Source organism: Nicotiana tomentosiformis, chromosome 2 (genome assembly GCF_000390325.3).
Source record: "Nicotiana tomentosiformis chromosome 2, ASM39032v3, whole genome shotgun sequence".
Classification (NCBI taxonomy): Eukaryota; Viridiplantae; Streptophyta; class Magnoliopsida; order Solanales; family Solanaceae; genus Nicotiana; species Nicotiana tomentosiformis.
In genome coordinates this window covers 187,290,941-187,313,910 of record NC_090813.1, presented here as the reverse complement: position 1 = coordinate 187,313,910, position 22,970 = coordinate 187,290,941, and the positions used below count along the sequence as shown (strand labels likewise).

Sequence of the window (22,970 nt, the reverse complement as noted above, 5' to 3'; positions counted from 1 at the left end):
ACTTGCCCTACTCAATCCTATATGCAATATAGAATTCCCACTTTCGAGTTCAATTCTAGATTCGTAGATAATATTCAATTGGTGATCAAGCAATTAAATAATTAAGTGCAAGATTGAATAAATAAACTAATATGATAAATCAAGAAGTCAAAATCAATATCCGAATAACAATAGTCATGAAAGAACCACAACCCTAGAACGTGAAGTTTAGCTCCACATAGACATGGTAGCCAAACAACAAATCATATAAAGAAACATAAAAATTACTAAGTTTGGTGGGAGAAAGATGAAACTTGATGAATTCCGGCCTCCACAGCTTTTTCGTGGCTTTTTTCCTCTTCCCAATATGTTCGATGACCTAAAAGAGGCGTTTTTGGCTTATATATTGCGTACCAAAGTCGTGGGCCAAAGTTCTCCTATTTCTAATCCAAATCAGCTTCAGGGATTGATGCTAGGGTGGATGCGTTGCATCCACCTCGTCCTCCACTTCTCAGCTTCGGATGCTACGGTGGATGCTTCGCATCCACCTCGTCCTCCACTTCTCAGCTTCGGATGCTACGGTGGACGCTATGGGCCGACTTCACTGCTAAGGGTGCACGAAATCTGATCTTTTTCTAGATTGGATGCGACGCATCCAATCTCTCTTCCTCTACCTAGAGCACCTTTTATTCATATTTTTGCACTCCAAACACCCTAATTCACCACACACAACTCAATTAGTCATAAAACCAATAATTAAACCATGTTGGGCATTTTAAAGATCAAATAACATCAAGAAGCGGTTAAAACATGGGTAAAGTAACATCAACACATATCGAAATATGCCAAACATCATTCATTTACTACGACATTTACTTTCGTTAAATCCAAAGTTATATTCAAAAGCTAGGGTAATCAGATACTTTAAATCTGCCATTAATGTGGAACAAATATCTGGCAAATAGCAATAAATTGTGTAGGCATAGTAAATGGGTAAAAAAGTACTGATTATAATTTACCTGAAAATAACCTTGTTGTTTTCATTTAAGACATGAAGAAGGGTAAGGATGAGGCTAACCTTGTTGTTTTAAATTTTATTTCTTCTTGACATGAAATTTAGAAAAATTCCCAAGAGTTTAACACAATAAACTAGCAAAAACTTGTGTATTTTCTTAACTAATTGGTGAAAAGTTAAAAATATACTGTAAATAAAAGAAAAATTTTAAAAATCAAGGAATTGAGAATGCTTCATCTCTGTCCTAACTTGTTAACATTCCATGGTTAGCGACTCATGTTGATTAAAGTATTATTGTGTTGAAAAAGGAGAACCATCATTAGAAGAAAAAATAAAGTTAATTTCTCGGTATATAACATGTACCGTGTGGATGTTACTTTGTTCATTTATTTGATATAGTATTTGATATCTGTTATTACCGGCAAGCCCTAAACTCTTTTGAATTCCCAATCAAACAACATGTTAAAGTGTCCATCTTTAACAGTGAGCAGGTTACTCACAGCGCACCCGTAGGTAACCGTCTGGGAATTTTCCAAAGAAAAGTGTCCATCTTAATTGAAAGAAATGCATCTTCCAAGAAACTCGCTACTCTTTTAAGTTTCTTGACACTTTTTTGTCCATGGTCAACCTCCGACAGAAATGCGATTTATAAGTCTGTATACGGTCGAAATAGATTTCGGCCTTCGTACGATTGATCGAGTTCGAGATGTGATCGATCGAAGTGAGACTTCGAGATGGGTTCCGAAGATGGTACAAACAAGCTTCGAGCCCGATATCATTATCAAGCTCGAATCCAAATCGAACTATGATGCAAAGTAAAGTTATCGAACTTATGATCCACAGACCGACCAACATCGACTCCGAATCAATTCAAGGGTCCGAGTCAGAATCAAGCTCAAGCCAAGATCGAGAGCTCGAGTCAAGACAGAAAACTCGAGTCAATATCGAGCTCATAGACAAGAGCCGTTGCAATCCCACTAGAGGAGAGAATCTTGGCAGGAATTGTGGAAAAGTGGATTTATCATGGACCTCCCACTGTGTATTTTTAATTATATCTAAAGTAAGATCCCTCTACTATAAAGGGGATAGTTATCATTTCTGTAGAGGGCAAGTTTTTGCTAACATTGTAATTCAAGCACCATGTTCTCCTATAACGAAGAGTTGTTCTTTCGAGCTTCTTAATTTGATTCCACTTGTTTAGTCCTTAAATTCATCTTCTTTACAACCTTGTCTATTTTGCATTCTTTGAAATCCATACTTGATATTTCTATTTGTCCTTATGATTTGTATTAAGCTACACCACATATCTTTAGAACTACGTACAAATTCAACTCTATCCGTTTTTCGGGTAAACAGTCTGGCGCCCACCGTGGGGCTAAGGATAACAATGGTTATTTGATACGAATTTGAAAAAATACACTGTTGTGTTTTGCGCTTGTTTCCGAAAATATCTTGGATTTCGGAATAGCAACGACTAACTACCAGTCAAATGGCCACACCAATCGACAACGAAGGCGGTCTTCAAGATGAGAACAATAACTTGACACCCAGTACCGAAAGACCACTTGTCAACGTCGTTGGAGCTCGAATCGGAGCGCCGATAGATATCAATTCACATGTGTCCATTGAGGCGAAACTACATTCTGAACCCGAAAATAGCATTCATGGTGGCACTCGGTCTGCAGCTCGAGATACCTATAACATCGAGGAAAATGACGTCAGCTTGCGTATAATTTTCGAAATATTGCAAGCTCAACAGGCAACAATATCTTAGTTGTAGAGCCAAACCCAGCTACAAAGCAGGCCGGAGTCCAATCCACCTCGAGAAATCACCCACAGAATGGAGCCAGCCATAGTGAAGTCAAATGAGCAAGAATCGGGGACTACTCCCGAAATTACTAAATTGCTCAAGGAACTCACAAAGCGAGTCGAAGCCAACGATAAAAAGTAGAAACATATAACTCCAGGGTCGATCAGATCCCGGGAGCTCCACCAATGATAAAAGGGTTGGATTCAAAACAATTCGTGCAAAAACCTTTTCCCTCGAGCGCAGCTCCAAAACCAATCCCCAAAAAATTTTGTATGCCTGAAATTCCCAAATATAACGGAACGACCGATCCCAACGAGCACGTTACTTCTTACACATGTGCCATCATGGGAAATGATTTAGAAGATGATGAAATCGATTCTGTGTTGTTAAAAAAATTCGGAGAGACCCTCTCGAAGGGAGCAATGATTTGGTATCACAACCTACCACCAAATTCCATTGACTCGTTCGCCATGTTAACAGATTCTTTTGTGAAAGCACATGCCGGCGCCATAAAATTTGCAACAAGGAAATCGGACCTCTTCAAGGTAAGACAAAAGGATAACGAGATGCTGAGGGAGTTTGTATCTCATTTTCAAATGGAACGAATGGATATGCTACCAGTCACAGACGATTGGGCTGTTCAGGCTTTCACTCAAGGTTTGAACGAATGAAGTTCGACGGCTTCACGGCAGTTAAAGCATAACCTGATCGAATACACAACCATCACATGGGCCGACGTGCACAATCGGTACCAATCAAAATTTAGGGTCGAAGATGATCAATTGGGGTCTGAACCCGTTGTTCGAAGGGATATTAATCGAGAACAAGGTCCGATCGGTGATCGATACCGACCGTACAACAAAAACCGCAGAGTCAGTGAATTGAAACATAGCCTCAGGCAAAATAACAAAAGAAGTGATCGAGGTCAAAGGTCCCCGGGGGCTGATGAACAGAAGTAGGTTCCATAGGCCTACCGGATCTAAGGAAGTGCCTCGGTTATCGGAATATAACTTCAGCATTGATGCATCCGCCATTGTGTCGGCTATCGGACACATCAAAGACACTAAATGGCCTCGACCCATGCAGACCGATCCTGCCCAGAGGAATCCCAATCAAATGTGCGAATATCATGGCACCCATGGCCACAGAACGGAAGATTGCAGGCAACTAAGAGAGGAAGTAGCCCGGTTATTCAACAAAGAGCACCTTTGAGAATTTTTAAGCGATAGGGAAAAGATATATTTTAAAAATAGGGATTTCGGCAAGCAAAACGAACAAGAAGAACCACAACATGTCATTCACATGATCATCGGCGTCGCCGATACCCCTCAGGGACCGGTGCTTAAACGCACTAAGACATCGATTATGAGAGAAAAGCAATCTCGAACTCAAGATTACACACCCATAGGAACTTTGTCCTTCAATGATGAAGATGCAAAAGGAGTCATACAACCTCATAACGATGCACTGGTAATATCCGTACTCATGAATAAAAATAAATTTAAGTGTGTGTTGATTGATCTAGGTAGCTCGGCCAACATCATCAAATTGAAGGTTGTAAAACAGCTCGGCCTGCAGGACCAGACCGTACCCGCAACCCTGGTTCTAAACGGATTTAATATGGCATGTGAAACCACTAAAGGCGAGATAATTCTATCGTTAAACGTGGCTGGAACCATCCAGGAAATGAAGTTCCACGTGATCGAAGGCGACATGAGATACAATGCCCTTTTTGGAAGGCCATGGATCCACAACATGAGAGTTGTACCTTCGACCCTACACCAGGTCCTTAAATTCCCAACATCGAGAGGAGTCAAAATAGTGTACGGAGAACAACCAGCCGCAAGAGAAATGTCTGCCGTCGAGGAAGCGAAACCAATATCCTCGCCTTCGCCAGTAAAGGGATCAGGCTCAGAAGGGGAACGAGATACCAAATAGCAATCACACACATTGGCTTTGACCCAACCAGATAACCAGAAGATCGAAGAAGATGATGATCAGAGGATCCCTCGATCCTTCGTGATTCCCGATGATTCCGATGCTACCAAATCAACGATTGAGGAATTGGAGCAAGTCACACTAATCGAGCACTGGCCCGAACGGAAGGTATACCTGGGAACGGGGTTGACCCCCGAACTCAGGAAGAAATTTATTCAATTTCTTATCGATAACATTGATTGCTTTGCTTGGTCCCATTTAGATATACCAGGGATCCCATCGGACATAACGACGCATCGGCTAAGCCTGAACACTAGGTTCAGACCGGTGAAGCAAAAGAGAATACCCCAGTCCGAGGTAAAGTACGCATTCATAAAGGACGAGGTAACCAAACTTCTCAAGATAGGGTCCATTCGGGAGGTGAAATATCCCGAATGGTTAGCCAATGTAGTTGTAGTTCCTAAAAAAGGGAACAAACTTAGAATGTGTGTGGATTATAAGGATTTGAACAAACCATGCCCCAAAGATTCCTTTTCGTTGCCCAACATCGATCGCATGATCGATGCCACGGCCGGCCACGAGATCCTTACTTTTCTCGATGCCTATTCCAGGTATAATCAAATCCAGATGAACCCGGAACACCAGGAAAAGAATTCATTTGTCACCAAATATGGAACATATTGTTATAATGTGATCCCCTTCGGGCTAAACAATGCAGGAGCTACTTACCAACGCCTAGTAAATAAAATATTCGAAGAACAAATAGGTAAATCAATGGAAGTTTATATTGATGACATGCTAGTTAAGTCCCTGCACGCAGAGGACCATTTGACCCATTTGCAGGAAATGCTCGAAATTTTGAGGAAATACAACACGAAGCTCAATCCCGAAAAATGTGCTTTCGGGGTCGGTTCGGGCAAGTTCCTCGACTTCATGGTGTCAAATCGGGGGATCGAGATTAACCCCGATAAAATCAAGGCCATCGAAGACATCACCATCGTGGACAGTGTGAAAGCCGTGCAGAGGCTAACAGGACGGATTGCAGCCTTAGGCCAATTCATTTCGAGATCGTCAAATCGAAGTCACAAATTTTTCTCTCTACTCAAAAAGAAGAACGATTTCGCTTGGACCCCGGAATGCCAACAGGCATTAGAAGAATTAAAACGATATCTATCGAGCCCACCACTACTTCATACTCTAAAAATAGACGAAAAACTTTGCTTGTACTTGGCAGTATCAGAAATCACAGTAAGCGGTGTCCTAGTTCGAGAAGAGCAAGGTACGCAATTTCCCGTTTATTATATAAGTGGGATCTTAGGAGAAGCAGAAACTAGATATCCGCACCTAGAAAAATTGGCACTTGCGCTGATAAGTGCCTCTAGAAAGTTAAGACCGTACTTTCAATGTCTCCCCATATGCATATTAACCACTTACCCGCTTCGTAACATTTTGCACAAGCCTGAACTATCAGGCCGATTGGCCAAATAAGCCGTCGAACTCAGTGGGTACGATATCGAATATCAACCGCGTACGGCCATCAAGTCTAAGATTTTAGCAGACTTCGTGGCCAATTTCACGCCAACCCTCGTACCCGAAGTCGAAAAAGAACTCTTATTGAAATCGGGTACGTCATCGGGGGTATGGACCCTTTTTTCGGACGGGGATTCAAACGTGAAGGGGTCCGGACTAGGCATAGTTTTTAAGCCACCCACGGGTAACACTAGTAGGCAATCTATTAAAACTACCAGGTTGACTAACAACGAGGCCGAGTATGAGGCCATGATTGCAGGTCTCGATCTAGCTAAAAGCTTGGGAGCAAAAGTCATTGAAGCCAAGTGTGACTCTTTGTTGGTGGTAAATCAAGTAAATAAAACCTTCGAAGTTTGAGAAGATAGAATGCAAAGGTATTTGGACAAACTACATGTCACTTTGCACCATTTCAAACAATGGACTTTACAACATATTCCACGAAAGCAAAACAGTGAGGCTGATGCACTTCCGAATTTGGGATCATTGGTCGAGGAAGGTGAGTTGAGCTCGGAGACTGTCGTTCAACTCTCGAGATCCGTGATCGAAGAAGGTCATGCCGAGATAAATTCTACGAGCTTAAACCGGGATTGGAGAAATAAGTATATTGAATACTTAAAGAGCGGAAAGCTCCCATCGGACCCTAAAGATTCAAGGGCCCTACGAACCAAAGCTGCTCGATTCACGTTGGCTTCAGATGGAACACTATACCGAAGGACATTCGATGGACCATTGGCAGTATGCTTAGGTCTAGGAGATACCGATTACATCCTACGTGAGGTGCACGAGGGCACTTGTGGGAATCACTCCGGTGCTGATTCATTAGTCCGAAAAATAATCAGGGAAGGGTATTATTGGATCGATATGGGCAAAGATGCAAAGGAATTTGTTCGAAAATGTGACAAATGTCAAAGGTTTGCACCAATGATCCATCAACCCGGAGAGCAACTTCACTCGGTCCTATCCCCATGGCCATTCATGAAATGGGGAATGGATATCGTCGGCCCTCTACCATCGACCCCAGGTAAAGCTAAATTCATTTTATTTATGACTGACTATTTCTCTAAATGAGTTGAAGCACAAGCGTTCAAGAAAGTAAGAGAGAAAGAGGTTATAGACTTTATCTGGGATCATATCGTATGTCGATTCGAGATACCCACCGAAATAGTGTGTGACAATAGGAAATAATTTGTCGGGAGCAAAGTGACGAAATTCTTCGAAGACCACAAAATAAGAAGGATATTATTGACACCATATCACCCCAGTGGGAACGGACAGGCTGAATCAACGAACAAAACTATCATTCAAAACCTAAAGAAGAGGCTGAACGACGCTAAAGAAAAATGGAGAGAAATCCTACCCGAAGTCCTTTGGGCATATCGAACAACATCAAAATCTAGTACGGGGGTAACCCCGTTCTCCTTAGTATATGGCTCTGAAGCCTTGATACCAGTCGAAGTCGGCAAACCCAGTGCCAGATTTTGATATACAACAGAAGAATCAAATAACGAGGCTATGAACACTAGCCTCGAATTATCGGACGAAAAACGAGAAGCTGCTCTCGTCCAACTAGCCGCCCAAAAATAATGAATCGAAAGATATTATAATCGAAGAACCAAGCTCCGCCATTTTAAGCCCGGGGACTTAGTGCTAAGGAAAGTCACCCTCAATACCCGAAATCCAAAAGAAGGAAAACTAGGACCGAACTGGGAAGGACTATATCAGGTTCTCGAAAATGTCAGAAAAGGATCATTCATGCTCGGCATTATAAACGTCAAACAACTATCAAGCAATTGGAATGTGTCGCACCTAAAACGATACTACTGCTAAGGTGCGACCCTTCCATATTCATTTATATTTCAAAACTAATCCCTGCAGAAGTCCGATCAGGAGCTAAGGTGGATCCTTCAATACGAAGCCATAGGTATGAAAGCACGCGTTGTACTCTTTTTCTCTTAGACCGGTTTTATCCCAAATGGATGTTTCGGCAAGGTTTTTAATAAGGCAACCAATGATCGTGTTGTACTTGGAAACAATACGACAGTATCCGAGGCCTCTTTACAATCGACCTCAAATACTGGGGGGCATTAGCCCTCAAATATATCAAGTTCTGATGCAAGAAAGTTATTTCGCAACAACGAGGTTCCAATAGGAAAAGTGGTAAGAGGCAAATGGTCAAAACGAATCATGCTCATGTAGTTGGCCCGAGCACTGACGCAAAACATGAATGCATATATAATGAATTTCAAAGAAAGTTCTCCTCTTTACCGATATCTTATATCCAAGAAAAATTCCTCTATTTTGAGATTTATTATGCAAACAGAATTAAGATAAATCTCCGAGTTCGAGCAAGCACTAACTCAACCATTACGCCTACGGGCTACATTATTTCGAGTTTGAATCATTCACTCGACTACTAAGCCTACGAGCTATTTTTATTTCGAGTTCGAGCAAGCACTCACTCGACCATTACGCCTACGGGCTACATTATTTCGAGTTTGAAATATTCACTCGACTACTAAGTCTACGGGCTACTTTTATTTCGAGTTAGAGCAAGCACTCACTCGACCATTATGCTTACGGGCTACATTATTTCGAGTTCGAATCATTCACTCCACCACTAAGCCTACGGGCTACTTTTATTACGAGTTCGAGCAAGCACTCACTCGACCATTAAGCCTACGGGTTACTTTTACTTCGAGTTTGAAACATTCACTCGACGAACTAAGCCTACGGGCTACTTTTATTTCGAGTTCGAGCAAGCACTTACTCGACCATTAAGCCTACGGGCTACATTACTTCGAGTTCGAATCATTCACTCGACCACTAAGTCTACGGGCTACTTTTATTTCGAGTTCGAGCAAGCACTCACTCTATTATTATGCCTACATGCTACTTTATTTCGAGTTCAAAACATTCACTCGACCATTACGCCTACGGGCTACATTATTTTGAGTTCGAATCATTCACTCGACTACTAAGCCTACGAGCTACTTTTACTTCGAGTTCGAAATATTCACTCGACCACTAAGCCTACGGGCTACTTTTATTTCGAGTTCGAGCAAGCACTCACTCCACCATTATGCCTACAGGCTACTTTATTTTGAGTTTGAAACATTCACTCGGCCATTACGCCTACGGGATACATTATTTTGAGTTCGAATCATTCACTCGACTACTAAGCCTACGAGCTACTTTTACTTCGAGTTCGAAACATTCACTCGACCACTAAGCCTACGGGCTACTTTTATTTCGAGATCGAGCAAGCACTCACTCGACCATTACTCCTACGGGCTACATTACTTCAAGTTCGAATCATTCACTCGACCACTAAGCCTACGGGCTACTTATATTTCGAGTTCGAGCAAGCACTCACTCCACCATTATGCCTACAGGCTACTTTATTTCGAGTTCGAAATATTCACTCGACCATTACACCTACGGGCTACATTATTTTGAGTTCGAATCATTCACTCGACTACTAAGCCTACGAGCTACTTTTACTTCGAGTTCGAAACATTCACTCGACCACTAAGCCTACAGGATACTTTTAGTCCGAGATCGAGCAAGCACTCACTCGACCATTACTCCTATGGGCTACATTATTTTGAGTTTGAATCATTCACTCGACTACTAAGCCTACGGGCTATTTGTATTTCGAGTTAGAGCAAGCACTCGCTTGGCCATTACGCCTACGGGCTATATTTCTTCAAGCTCGAATCACTGACTCAACTAACAAGCCTAAGGGCTACATCACTTCAAGTTTGAGAAAGCCTATGTTTAGACAATCACTCAACTCGACCACTAAGCATACGAGCTACCTTATTTCAAGTTTGAGTAAGCGCTCACTCGGTTATAGAGGCTACGAAGTCCAAATTTGATTAAGTTGTTTAAATCCTTGTGAAAATATTCATAAGGCATGAATAAAGTCTTCACAAGACAGGAAACAAAACAGAAGCAAGTCGGCAAAAAAGGGGATATTTTTATATACAAAATTGTTTAAATGATTGATTACAACGTAAACATTAAGGAATAAGCTTCCTGGTCATCCCCAGGAGCGGTCTCTTCTCTATCGGGCTCCCCCCATTCTCAGATCCACTCTTACTCCCATCGTCATCATCATTGCCATCATCATCGTCATCGGAAACCAAGGCTTCAATATCGACTTCGAGTTATTTGGCCCTTTTTATCTCTTCAGCGAGGTCGAAACCTCGAGCATGGATCTCCTCGATGGTCTCCTTCTGAGATCGGCACTTAGCAAGTTCAGTGACCCAATGTGCTCGAGTATCGACGGTCTCGGCTGCCTCTCTTGCTTGGACCTGGGCAGCTTCAGCATCGGCCCGATAGACGGCCACTAGTGCATCTGCATCTGCCTTTGCCTATTCGGCGTGAGATTCGGCCTTAGTAAGTACAGAGGCCAACTGAGCCTCGAGCTCCTATATTCTTCTTGCTTGGACCGAGCTTTTCTCCTTCATTTTTTGAAGTTGGTTTTTGGTCGATGACAATTGGGCTTGAGCAGTTTCTTTCTCTGCAGCAAAGCGGTTCATTCCTTCTTTCCACTTCAAAGACTCCGCTATTATCACATCGACTTCTTCACGGAGTTTTCCGATCATCTCGATTTTCTGCTGCAGCTGCGAGACCGAAAAATTAGCCATCGTTCCGGTATCAAGCCCATAGGCTTTTAAAAGCATTATTACCTGCTCGGATAGATCGATCTGATCTTGGCGAGCCCTGGCCAACTCAGCTTGGAGGTCTTTTATTTCCTCTCCTATTTGGCCCAAAAGGAGTTTTAAGGAGTTCCTCTCCTCCGTAACCCATTGAAGCTCAGCTTCGTATCGACGCAGCTCGGTTCGCGACCGAGAACATGATTCTCGATGAACTGTCATGGCTTGCAAAGAAAGAAGAAATGAAGTCAGAAAAGAAAAGCAAACTTAAAGATAACGCCATATAATTTAAGGCCTACCTGATTCAAAGCCTGCTGCACTCCGTGAAAAAGATCTGATGCGTCACTTGTACCAGCAGTGTCTTTGACGCTGATAAACAGGTCGCGAAAAGGATCCTCTCCATCATGAGGCATATCTAATTCGAGGGCCCCCAAAGCTTGGGATTCCCGAATCGCCCCTACGGAAAAAGTAGGGAAGGTGGGAGAGCCTTCGATTGCTACTTCCCCAAATGAGTCATCTGGGGCATTCTCTCCGATTCGAAAAGATTCGGGAAGAGACCCTTCAAACATATCCCCCTTCCGTCGGCTTCGATGGGAAATATCTTCGATCTCCAGCAACTCGGGCACTCTGCCCGAATCTTTCTCCGATATATCCTCTGTTCGAGGTGGAGCCTTATGAACCACCATCGATCCATCTGCATGTGGAACGTCGGTGGTCTTCTTTGTTCGGGCCGCCAGCGCAGACCCATCATTCTCTTCTTCTTCTTCCTCATCCCTCAGATGTAGAACTGATTTTACGGTCAAAGGAATGGCATTCTTGTTCGGCTTACGAGCCGTCCTCTTCTTCGGTTTTTGATCTTCGAGGACGGGGGCTCTCTTCCTCTTATTATCTTTCGCCGACTTTGGGACGGAGGACGAAGCCTCTTCTTAGACGGATGGGGGCCTCAAAACCGCATCCTTGCCCACACCTGCATACAGAAAATTTTATTGAAGTGTGTGAAAAGCATCTTATTTGAATTACCAAAAGATACGAGAGAGGTGCTTACCATGATTTTTGGCCTCCCATCAACCCTTTGACAAGTCGCGCCATGAGCGCTCGGCATATGAGGAGGTCGAAACCAAATCACGTACCCAGTTATTGAGATCGGGCACTGCGCCGGGCATCCAGGGAACCGCTGCATCAAAAAAGGGGAATATTGGTGAAAAAAGAAATGAAAGAACAAAATAATAGGAGATAACAACAGAATTACACTTACGCTTTATGTTCCACTCCTCGGGAAAAGGCATCATTTCGGTTAGGATCAGGTCCGAAGTCCTCACTCGAATGAACCGTTCCAACCTCGATCCTTGTCCTCGTCTATACTCGAGAATAGAGCCTTGAAAGATCGACGTTGAAGTTTTATTAACCCTCCTCGAAAAAGGCGAGGACGGTATAATCAGACAAGATGATCGAGGGTGAAAGGCATCCCCTCGATTTTACTTACAAAATATCAGATCAAAATAACGATCCGCCAAAAGGAAGGATGTATCTGGCCTAGGGTTATTAGGTATTTACCACAAAAATCTATGATAACGGGGTCGAGGGGACCTAACGTGAAAGGGTAAGTATACACGCTTAAAAATCATCTTACGTGAGTAGTAATATCCTCTTCGGGAGACAGCACTACCACTTCCTTGTTCTCCTAGTTACAATCCTTTTTTATCCGCTCGATATGCTCCCGGGTTATCGAATAAATATATCTCGATACGGGCTCACATCGGCCAGGAACCGGCGAACCTTTATCGATTTTGAAATCGGAGGTAAGAACACATGCCGCCGGAACGCACTCCTCAGGACGAGGATCCACTGGTGTTTTATCGACGGCGGATTGCGAAGAAGAAGCTTTTTCTTTTTGGGGGACGGTTTTAGATGTCTTCACCATTTTGTATTTAAAGAAGGTGACGAAGATTTGGTAATTTGGAAGAAGAATTTTACAAAGAGGAACCACAGATTTGCGAATAAACTCAGAGAATACGAAAAAGAACTTGGAAAATTTGGAAGTTTGAAGATGTAAAAGTGATAAATGATAAAAGGAAGGGTTATTTATAGGTTTAAAGCAATGGCGATTCAGTATCAGCGATGGCCGACCACTATCTGACATGCATTAAATACCTTAAAAGACTAAATCGACGGGACAACTATCACGTGCGTCATGGTCGAGCCCAATGAAAATGTCAGCTTATAATCCGATCGAGCCGTTGAAAAATTATATCGTTTCTCACCACATTCTTTCTGAGAAACGAGGGGACTATCTGTATGCGGTCAAAATAGATTTCGGCTTTCGTACGATTGATCGAGTTCGAGACGTGATAGATCGAAGTGAGACTTTGAGATGGGTTCCGAAGATGGTACAAACAAGCTTCGAGCCCGATATCATTATCAAGCTCGAATCCAAATCAAACTATGATGCAAAGTAAAGTTATCAAGCTTATGATCCACAGACCGATCAACACTGACTCCGAATCAATTCAAGGGTCCGAATCAGAATCAAGCACAAGCCAAGATTGAGAGCTCGAGTCAAGACAGAAAACTCAAGTCAATATCGAGCTCATAGACAAGAGCCGTTGCAATCCCACTAGAGGAGAGAATCTTAGTAGGAATTGTGAAAAAGTTAATTTATCATGGGCCTCCCACTGTGTATTTTTAATTATATCTAAAGTAAGATCTTTCTACTATAAAGGGGATGGTTATCATTTCCGTAGAGGGCAAGTTTTTGCTAACATTGTAATTCAAGCACCATATTCTCCTATAGCGAAGAGTTGTTCTTTCGAGCTTCTTAATTTGATTCCACTTGTTTAGTCCTTAAATTCATCTTCTTTACAACCTTGTCTATTTTGCATTCCATACTTGATATTTCTATTTATCCTTACGATTTGTATTAAGCTACACCACATATCTTTAGAACTACGTACAAATTCAACTCTATCCGTTTTTCGGGTAAACAAAGTCGTATTTCAAGAATGTGATCCGTCACCTCAGTTAACTCAAGACGAATGTAAATCGCATTTTATCGAACTAGTTGTAAACATTCTTTCACTTTGGCAATTGTCTCAACAAGAATCAAAAGAGCATACGTGTATGATTTTTAAGCAGCAAAAAATGGCGAAAGAACAAATAAGGAACCTGTTTTAGTTCTGTCACTTTATTCTCCTGCAAAATGTTTTGCTCATAAACTGATTTTCCTTTTTCTCATGGCAAGCTGTTGTTGTTTTTGTATTTTATAAATAATGAAAGATTCTGTTTTTGTTGATTTCTGCATTGTTTCTCTCTTGAACGAATAATTTCCATGGTAAGAAAATCGGATACTTGCTTTCTCTTGCCAACTTCTAGTCTAACTATGGTTAACGGGGAAGCTGATTTTAAATAAGTCTTGATCCTGAAAGTGTATAAGTGGAAAAGATCTAAGCAAGTTCTGGACCAACAGGAGGGAAATGATAATGGAGGGGAGCCTTATCTGCATCCATACATGTTTATTGTACAAGGACAAAATATTAGAAATAACTGAAAATAGAAATCCAATAATCTTGCAATTTTACTAGACTAGCACAACTGCGATGGGGCTTCTTACGAAATGCCTACTACTAGTCCATTTCAAGAATCCTTGAACTACATCACTGTTTGAGTTGTTGGTTTTTTTGGAAAAGATCACTTGGTACGTCAACTTCTGGTTCAACTTGGAGAATTTTAGAGTAGAGGGCTTAACAATCATTGAAACTCCTCGTGGTGAAACTATCTCCACATTGCATACATGTTAATTCATATAACTATTTTCCTGAAAATATTGTTCAATCCTAAAGTATAGTCCATGTTTTGACTACCTATCGGTGCAATCCATTTTGATCATCTAAAAATTATGAGTACTATAAATAATTTTAAAAGATAATTTTTTAAAGAGTGCGAGAGAAAAAGATGGAAAAATAATGAAATACATATATAAACATCTCACTATAGTTGAAAAATAAGGTACCAAACTCTTAAATTAATCATCAACTAAAATTCAAAGGTGAAATGTTGAAAGTTTTCTTACCCTTTGAAAATAAAATTTTATTGGATAAATTGCTATTACAATTAAATATTTAAAATATAGGATAAGCTAATAAATACTAAGAATTTGAGTCAACATAAAGTATATCAATTCCTTTAATGTTGCGAAGAATTAATTAAATTGTTGAATTTACTAATTAGCAAGCGAATCCAGTCGATTTAATTTTCAAACGCATCATATCTTAGGTTGACAAAAATCTAGGATACAAATATTTATTTTCTAGAACATTGGAAGTGAAGTAAATAAATAAAAGTATAGCAAAATCGGTTAGTGCAATATTAAAGTTAAATTGATTAAAATGTAAATAGAAGAAGTAAGGATGGAAAAACTATATGTATTCTAAATGAGTTATCATTAATATTTTGTTTTACAATTTTTAGTTTTTTTAAAATTTTCTATTCATGCCAACAAATGCTCCGCGTAGTTTTTTATATACTAAGTTATTGGGTGGAGCATAATGACTCAAACATTAATTATTTTTATATTTTATTTATTTGTTTCTTTTTTTTTTGTTTAGAGCTAGAGGACCAACCCCTTTTATTAGTGCTCTATTTTGAGATTAACAAAGCAAACACATAACTTCATTATTTAATTAAGTACACATAAGCATATTATGCTACTCTGAGTGTGTTTCTAAAGTAAACGAGAAACTTATATATCAAAATTATAATAAAGCATCTGAATGCTTTTGTAGGGCAGTTTCTTTTATTGTGTTAACTAAAAAGGATCAATATTAATAATTTCAAAAGATTTAATTTTTTTAAAATTCTATTTTATAAATTAGATATATTATTTAATAATATATATGGAATTTTTAAAATTTTATACCAATTGATATAAATTGCACGCACAACGCGCTTATCCTAAGACTAGTAATACGAAAAGGAACAAAAACTTATTTTTGTGTAAATTCTGTGAGTAGAAAAAAGGTTATTGTCTTACCGTTGATCATGCATTTCTCTAATTCTCAAAGCACAATATTCAAATTTTTCTTTAAAAAATTAGTTTAAAACATATACTGTAAGAAAAGAATGAACGAGAGTTGCAATCAATAAGGAACTAGGGCATGAAATTCTCTCTCGCCGCATGTTAGAAAATGTGCGCCATCCATGGGAAAGTGAGCTCGTGTACCATCCTATAAGGCTCTAATGGCTCAGGAAACAATGGCGAAAGTCAATAATCAACAGAGGAAGGAAACAATTCAAAAAGAAATAGCTGTGAAGAAGGAAAAAACCCCGAATCGAAGTGAAAAAAAAAATGAACAGGAAATCAATGGAAAAGTAGTTACAGAGAATGAATTTCAGGGGACTACGGATGGAGCAGATCGACGAGACAAACCACCTAAGCCTAGGCGTACATCATGGAGTGAAATAGCAAGAGATGAATCCAGCTCTATAAAACTATCGTGGGCAGATGAAGCTGACCTAATGGAGGAGGTAACAATGAAGATGTCTGTGTAGGATAACTTTGATATTGCAAAGGTCACAAATGCAGGATTCAAGCTTGAATATGTATCACCTATGACGAAGGAGGAGGCAGCTGTATGTGAAGTTTAATTGGAGGATATAAGTTCAAAAATAGAATATTGGAGGAATGCAGTTGTATGCTATGTGTTAGGAGCTCATCCTCCATTCACTGTTATGATGGATTCATCCAGAGGCTATGGGCAAAGCATGGAAAAAATAAGATTTCAATATTAAAGAATGGGATAGTTTTGGTACGCTTTGATACAGAATTGGGGAAGAATGAAGTACTTCAATGTCGGATCTACCACTTTGATAACAAGCCTTTTATTGTGAAATCATGGAGTCCGTATATGAAATTTACTAGGGATGAGTTATACACTGTCCCAATTTGGGTGAAACTTCTTGGACTAGATTTCAAATACTAGAGCCCTAAAGGACTCAGTAAGATTGGAAGTCTGGTAGGTAAACCTCTTATGGTGGATAAGAACAATGAAAAGAATATTGGATAAATTTTGCAAGGATGTTGATAGAAGTGGAGATGGATGCAGTACTACCGGATAGAATATGGTTTAAAAATGAAAAAGGAATGTTGATTGAGCAAAGAGTATTATATGATTGGAAGCCTATATTGTGTAAGCATTGTAAGAAATATGGTCATGATGAAGGTGAATGCAGGAAGAAGAAAATACTAGTCAGGTTGAAAAGGAGATACGAGGAAGTCCAAAAGAGAAGGAAGTACAAGAAATGGTCATACAAGGCAGGGAAGCTGGGAAAGAAGCCACAATATCAATGACAGAGACAAACATGAAGACAAACATAACTACTCATGGCAAGCAGAAGGAGAGGATACAAAATAAATGGGTGACTCTTATTAATTCTAGGAGACCACAGCAGAAACAACCTAATCAACAAGAGAAACAAGCAAATGCATTCCAAGTATTAGAGGAGTCTGGGCCAAGCATACAGGTCCAAGAAGGTAATGTGAGAAAAAGGGGAGGCATAATCATTCCCAATACTGGGAATGGATAGTCTGCTCTGTTGGAATGTAAGGGGGCTGAATAGCCCTAATAAACAAAAGGAGGTTAAACTCCTCTGCAATAATCAAGCTGCAGGTTTGGTTGGTTTGTTGGAAACTAAGATAAAAAGTACAAAAATAGCACAGATTGCAAACAACATGTTTGGAGGTTGGCAGTATATAACAAATCTGGAAAATCACTACAATTGAAGGATATGGATCTCATGGAGGCCAGACTACTTCCAGGTATAGGCAATTAGTATGACAACACAAGCCATTACTTGCAAGGTATTGTACATTCCGGGGCAACACACCTTTCTATTGACCATGGCGTATGCTTTTAACACCAGGAATGAGAGAAAAGAGCTGTGGAGCTATTTGAGTAGCTTGAGTAGAGGTTGGCAGATTCCATGGATAATAGTTGGTGACTTCAACTTTATTTTGAGAATAGATGATTGAATTGGGGGCAATCCAATAACTATGAGTGAGATAACTAACTTTAGTGAATGTGTAGAAGAGTGTGAATTCATAGAACTACCCCAGCATGGGAGCAGATACACTTGGAATGATAGACAGGGGGAAACGAGGGTGAACTCAAACATTTACTGGGCATTTATCAATAGACAGTGGTTGGACAACATGCCAGCATACATAACCAATTTTCTACCAGAAGGTATCAGTGATCATAGCCCAATTAGAATCTCAATGGTGAATGCTAATGGTTGCAGGAAGAAAGGATTCAAATTCTGCAACACATGGGCTCAGCACCCAAAGTTCTTATCCATAATTGATCAAATATGGAGCAAACCAGTTGAGGGATATAAGATGTATCAAATTGTGTATAAGCTGAAATAGTTAAAGAAGAGCTTGCATGAATTAAATAAACAACACTTCAGGAATATACTGACTGAAGCAAATGAAGATAGAAAGGCCTTGGAGAAAATTCAGAAAGAGTTGCAATTGAAGCCAGGAGAGGCACGTCTGCAGGCACAAGAGAAAGAAAATTACTAGAAGTTCAGAAGGCATTCTTACCTAGCTGAGATATTTTTAGAACAAAGAAGTAAATCTAAGTGGATCAAGCTGGGTGATGATAATATTAGATACTTCTTTTCTGTGATCAAACATACAGGAAGCTTCAGCAAGCTATTACACAGCTGAAGAATAAAGATGGGCAGTTGCAAATTGAGCATGACTGCTCAGATCTTGGTGGATTTCTATCAGGATATGCTAGGTAGAAAATCAAATCACAGAGTTAAAGCATTTAAGAGTATATTGCACAATGGGAAAAGGTTGACATTAGAGCAACAACTGAGATTAGTACAACCATATCATGAGATGGATGTAAAGAAAGTACTGGGTAATATTGACAGGAACAAGAGCCCTGGGCCTTATGGTTACAACAGTGAATTATTTAAGGCTGCCTGGCAGATTATAGGAGAAGATATAACTCAAGCTATACGTGAGTTCTTTAGTACTTGGCATCCCTTAAAGTAGTTAAATGCTACAATGATCTCCCTGATTCCCAAGATAGAAGTACCAATGGAAGCAGGTCACTTTTGACCAATTTCATGCTGTAATGTTCAATATAAGATTATTTCTAAAATGATTTGTGTCAGACTAAGAGAAGCAATAGGAAGTATTGTGGCAGAGAACCAAGATGCTTTTGTCAAGGGGAGATCTCTAGTGCATAATGTGCTGGTTTGTCATGATATCTTGAGACACTATAGTAGGAAGAACACTCCACGATGTATGCTAAAAATAGATTTAAAGAAGGCATATGATATGGTTAGTTGAGAATTTATTGCGGAAGCATTAGAAGGCTATGGTTTTCGAAGAGCATTCATAGCAATATTCATGGAATGTGTTTCATCTACAAAGTTCTCAATTAAGGTTAATGGAGAAGGGCATAGATATTTTGAAGGAAGAAGAGGTTTGAGACAAGGTGATCCCATGTCACCCTTATTCTTTGTGCTAGTTATGGAGTATTTTTCAAGAACTTTGAAGAAGATAGGAGAGCTGCCTCACTTTAAATATCACCCAATGTGCAAGCAGACTAAACTCACCCATCTATTATTTGCTGATGACTTAATGCTCTTCTGTAAAGGAGACATGAAATATGTTTCTAGACTAATGGAGGCCCATTACTCATTTTAGTGAAGTAACAGGTTTAGTGGCGAACATGGAAAAGTCAAGCATCTTTATGGAAGGTATGGAGGATAACATCAAGAATCAATTGGTACAACTAACAGGGTTCTCAGTAGGCACTTTGCCAATAAGATATCTGAGATTGCCTCTTTCCTCTAAGAAGTGGAGTAAAATTGATTGCCACTAGCTTGTAGACAAGATAACAAGCAGGATTACAAGTGCCTATGCAAAAACATTGTCATATGCAGGGAGATTGCAAATTATTAATGCAGTTTTATTTTCGGTTTATAACTTTTGGGGTGCAGTCTTTGTTTTGCCTCAGAGTATACTAAAAGAAGTAGTCAGGAAATGCAGAGAATACCTATGGGGCAGTACTGAAGGAAAGGGGAAAGTTACATTGGTATCATGGGACAAAATCTGTAGACCAAAGAAGTACAGAGGTCTCAATGTGAAAAGTTGCAAACTATGGAACATTGCTTCTGTAGGAAAGCTAATATGGCAAATAGCATGCAAAGAAGACACATTGTAGATTAAATGGATCCATGGACTGTATATGAGAGGCAACCAATATATTTGGACTCATGTAACACCTGTGGATAGTAGCTGGTATTGGAGAAAACTTAATTCTCTCAAAGATGTGATGACTAGATGGTACACAGGTGATGTCTACAATTTGACCTCGAATGAGTGCTATTCTGTTAGCAAGAGCTACATTGCACTACTGGGAGAGATGGACAGGCTTCAAGAAGCAGATATGATATGGAACTCAATTATGTTGCCAAGACATAGGTTTATAGTGTGGTTGGCTAGTCAAGATAAATTGCTTACAAAGGAAAGGATGGAAAGGCTGCATATCCAAGTGGAGGATACGACATGCTGTCCATGCACTGATAGTAAGAGGAAAATACATAAGCATTTATTTCATGAATGTAGCTGGATACTGGAAGTAAAAGAATCACTGAAAAAATGGACGGGCATCAAAACACAAAAGCAAGATACTATGAAATGCTTAAAATGGATCAAGGGGAGGCACTGGAAACAATTCAAGAAGGAAATAGCAGCTGCATTACTGGGAGCAAGAATTTATCATACTTGGCAGGCGAGGAACTGAAAGCAATTCAGAGGGACATATATTACTACAAATATAGCAACAGAACAAATGAAGAAAGAAATAGTGGAGAGAATAGAATGTAGGAAAAACTCTAGGAAAGCAAGCAAATATAAATATCTGATCCAACAGTTTTGTAACTAGTTGTTTTTTTCTATTCTGAGGCTTAGGAGGGTAGACATACTGCTGCTTCTCCTAAGTGCTCGATAAGTGTAAAGTTTGGTTTGTCTATGGTAATACATCACAGTTTTACCAAAAAAGAAAAGAATGAACCAAAACTAATTTCATTAAATCCTGAAGTTACAAATAGTAATCGTATAATAAACTATTTTATTTTCTCTTTCTCTTATACCAAGAAGAGACTTGTACTCATCTAGATTTAAAGTACATATGAACTCTATAGAATGGCCGATTTCAATAGACGCAAACAAAATCCAATGCATAAATTACGGTATTGTATTGTATAATTTTCAATGCATAGATTAAAGAATTGTTAATTACCTTCAAAATGAATGGATCGATTAATGTTTTTCTTTCTTTGTACGACCTTCACAGTGAAAATCAAGCTCTAGGACGATGGTCGTGGAATTGTCATTCTCCTCATCGCTAACATTAATTACTACCATATTCATTTCTCTCTAGCATCATTCATCTACTCTTCCTCTTATCTGCTTAGGTTTCTTTCTTTTTTTATTCATAACAGAATGGAAGTAATATTGAGAAAGAATTTCAACTGTAATGATAATAGAAGGTAGGGAAAGGATTTATCAAATTATTTGATTTGGCGCTGCATATAAATAACGATGATACACGTACGCTAGACAGTAAAAAATTACAATTCCAACAACACAAATAACATAGTAACAACAAAGAATACATCAAGCGCTAGAAATGTGAGTCAAAGCTTGCAAAAGAGCCTAAATAAACAAATATAAAGTAAATGACAACATACCTTAACGTAATTTAAAGATTAATGATAGTTGGAAAAAATATTTCAGACAGAGAAAAAGAGAAGAGGAGAGAAGATAATGTAAGGTTGAACTGTTACCATTGTTAGGGAAGTGATGGGAGAAATTAGAGAAAGAAAAGGGATAAGAGGAGGTGCAATTAAGAGAATTCAAGAAGCGACTTTTGGATTTTCAAATAGTATAGGAAATAGATGGGAAAATTTGAAGGAAAAAAGAAAAGAAAAATGTGAATGTTTTCCATGATAATAGTGATGAGAACGTCTTTGGGAAATAACTGAAGGAGAATCAAATGCCCTAAACTCTTACTGGATTCATTGCATTGAGTCTGAAGCAGTAAAGTATTATTGCTTCATTTCTAATTCAGTGGTTCATTTTTAATCTAATAAATAAGAATTATGTAACTGAAAAAAAAATTATTTAATTGAAGGGTTTTTTTCAAGGACAAAATGATAACTCAAATTTTAAAGGGTAGTATCGTAAACTAACTTTGAAGATAGGAACTTCCTACTTTTAGTATAACTAGTTATAGTTATAGCGTACGTGCGTTGCACGTGTCAATAAACTAAAATTATATACAAAAGAAACAAATTATATAAAATAGCAATAGACGTTATAATAAATGCAACATTTATTTATATGACAAAATAATGTTAACATTGAGTCAGTTGCTGAATAAAGACAAAACAAAGACACTCAATATGTTAAATAAAATAGGTTTCTCCTTTGTTTCTTTCACTTATATGGATTAGATTCTTTTCCTTTTCCAATTTAAATATTTTACTTAGACGAATTTATCAAGAGGACTTCCAGTGGCATTGGGTTTCTGCTATGTACACAATTACTTATGCACAGTGGGCTTCATAGTCAAAACATTGAAACAGTAGAAAACAAATTCTAAATAATTCTACTCTTTATGGTAGGATCCCAAGTGATCATGGACATTTAGAAACAATAAAAAGCAGAAGAGAATCCTCTTAACTTATGAAAGGCATAGGGATATAAAATAACCAATCAATGTAATTTGCAAAAGAAATAAACACAATCACAGATAATTTAATCCACCAACCGATCATCTATAGTTTTTGAAGAGCATCAACTTATATAGCTGATAGCAAAGAGATTTGTATAAATCAACTAAATAAAAAGTACTAAATATCAATGACTCTATTTTTAGTTCTCTCAAAATATTATTGCAAAAATCCAGGTGAATAACATAATACACGTATCAATGCTAACTCAAATTCTCTGTTC

The 22,970-nt window shown here is 39.1% G+C and overlaps 1 protein-coding gene and 1 long non-coding RNA gene across 2 annotated transcripts; one reads left to right on the top strand and one right to left on the bottom strand.

Moving 5' to 3' along the window:
• The first annotated feature begins 16,180 nt into the window (after window positions 1-16,180).
• On the top strand, window positions 16,181-17,512 carry LOC138906265 (uncharacterized). Its single transcript, XM_070194797.1, has 4 exons — window positions 16,181-16,453; window positions 16,499-16,558; window positions 16,675-16,767; window positions 17,159-17,512. The coding sequence occupies exons 1-4, from the start codon at window positions 16,181-16,183 to the stop codon at window positions 17,510-17,512; spliced, it is 780 nt and encodes a 259-aa protein (XP_070050898.1).
• Window positions 17,513-17,677: 165 nt separating this feature from the next.
• On the bottom strand, window positions 17,678-22,383 carry LOC138906793 (uncharacterized). The gene is made up of 2 exons (XR_011414448.1): window positions 21,704-22,383; window positions 17,678-18,479 (listed from the first exon to the last, which is right to left on the bottom strand). It is a non-coding gene; the product is annotated as an uncharacterized lncRNA (long non-coding RNA).
• Window positions 22,384-22,970: the final 587 nt, after the last annotated feature.

Excerpts from the sequence above, each read along its gene's own strand:
- LOC138906265 (XM_070194797.1), top strand. The coding sequence starts at position 16,181 with ATGGCGAAAGTCAATAATCAACAGAGGAAGGAAACAATTCAAAAAGAA. Across the intron at positions 16,454-16,498 it reads AAGCTGACCTAATGGAGGAG|GTCACAAATGCAGGATTCAA; the intron begins GTAACAATGAAG and ends GATATTGCAAAG. Across the intron at positions 16,768-17,158 it reads CAGAATTGGGGAAGAATGAA|GAAGAAGAAAATACTAGTCA; the intron begins GTACTTCAATGT and ends AGGTGAATGCAG.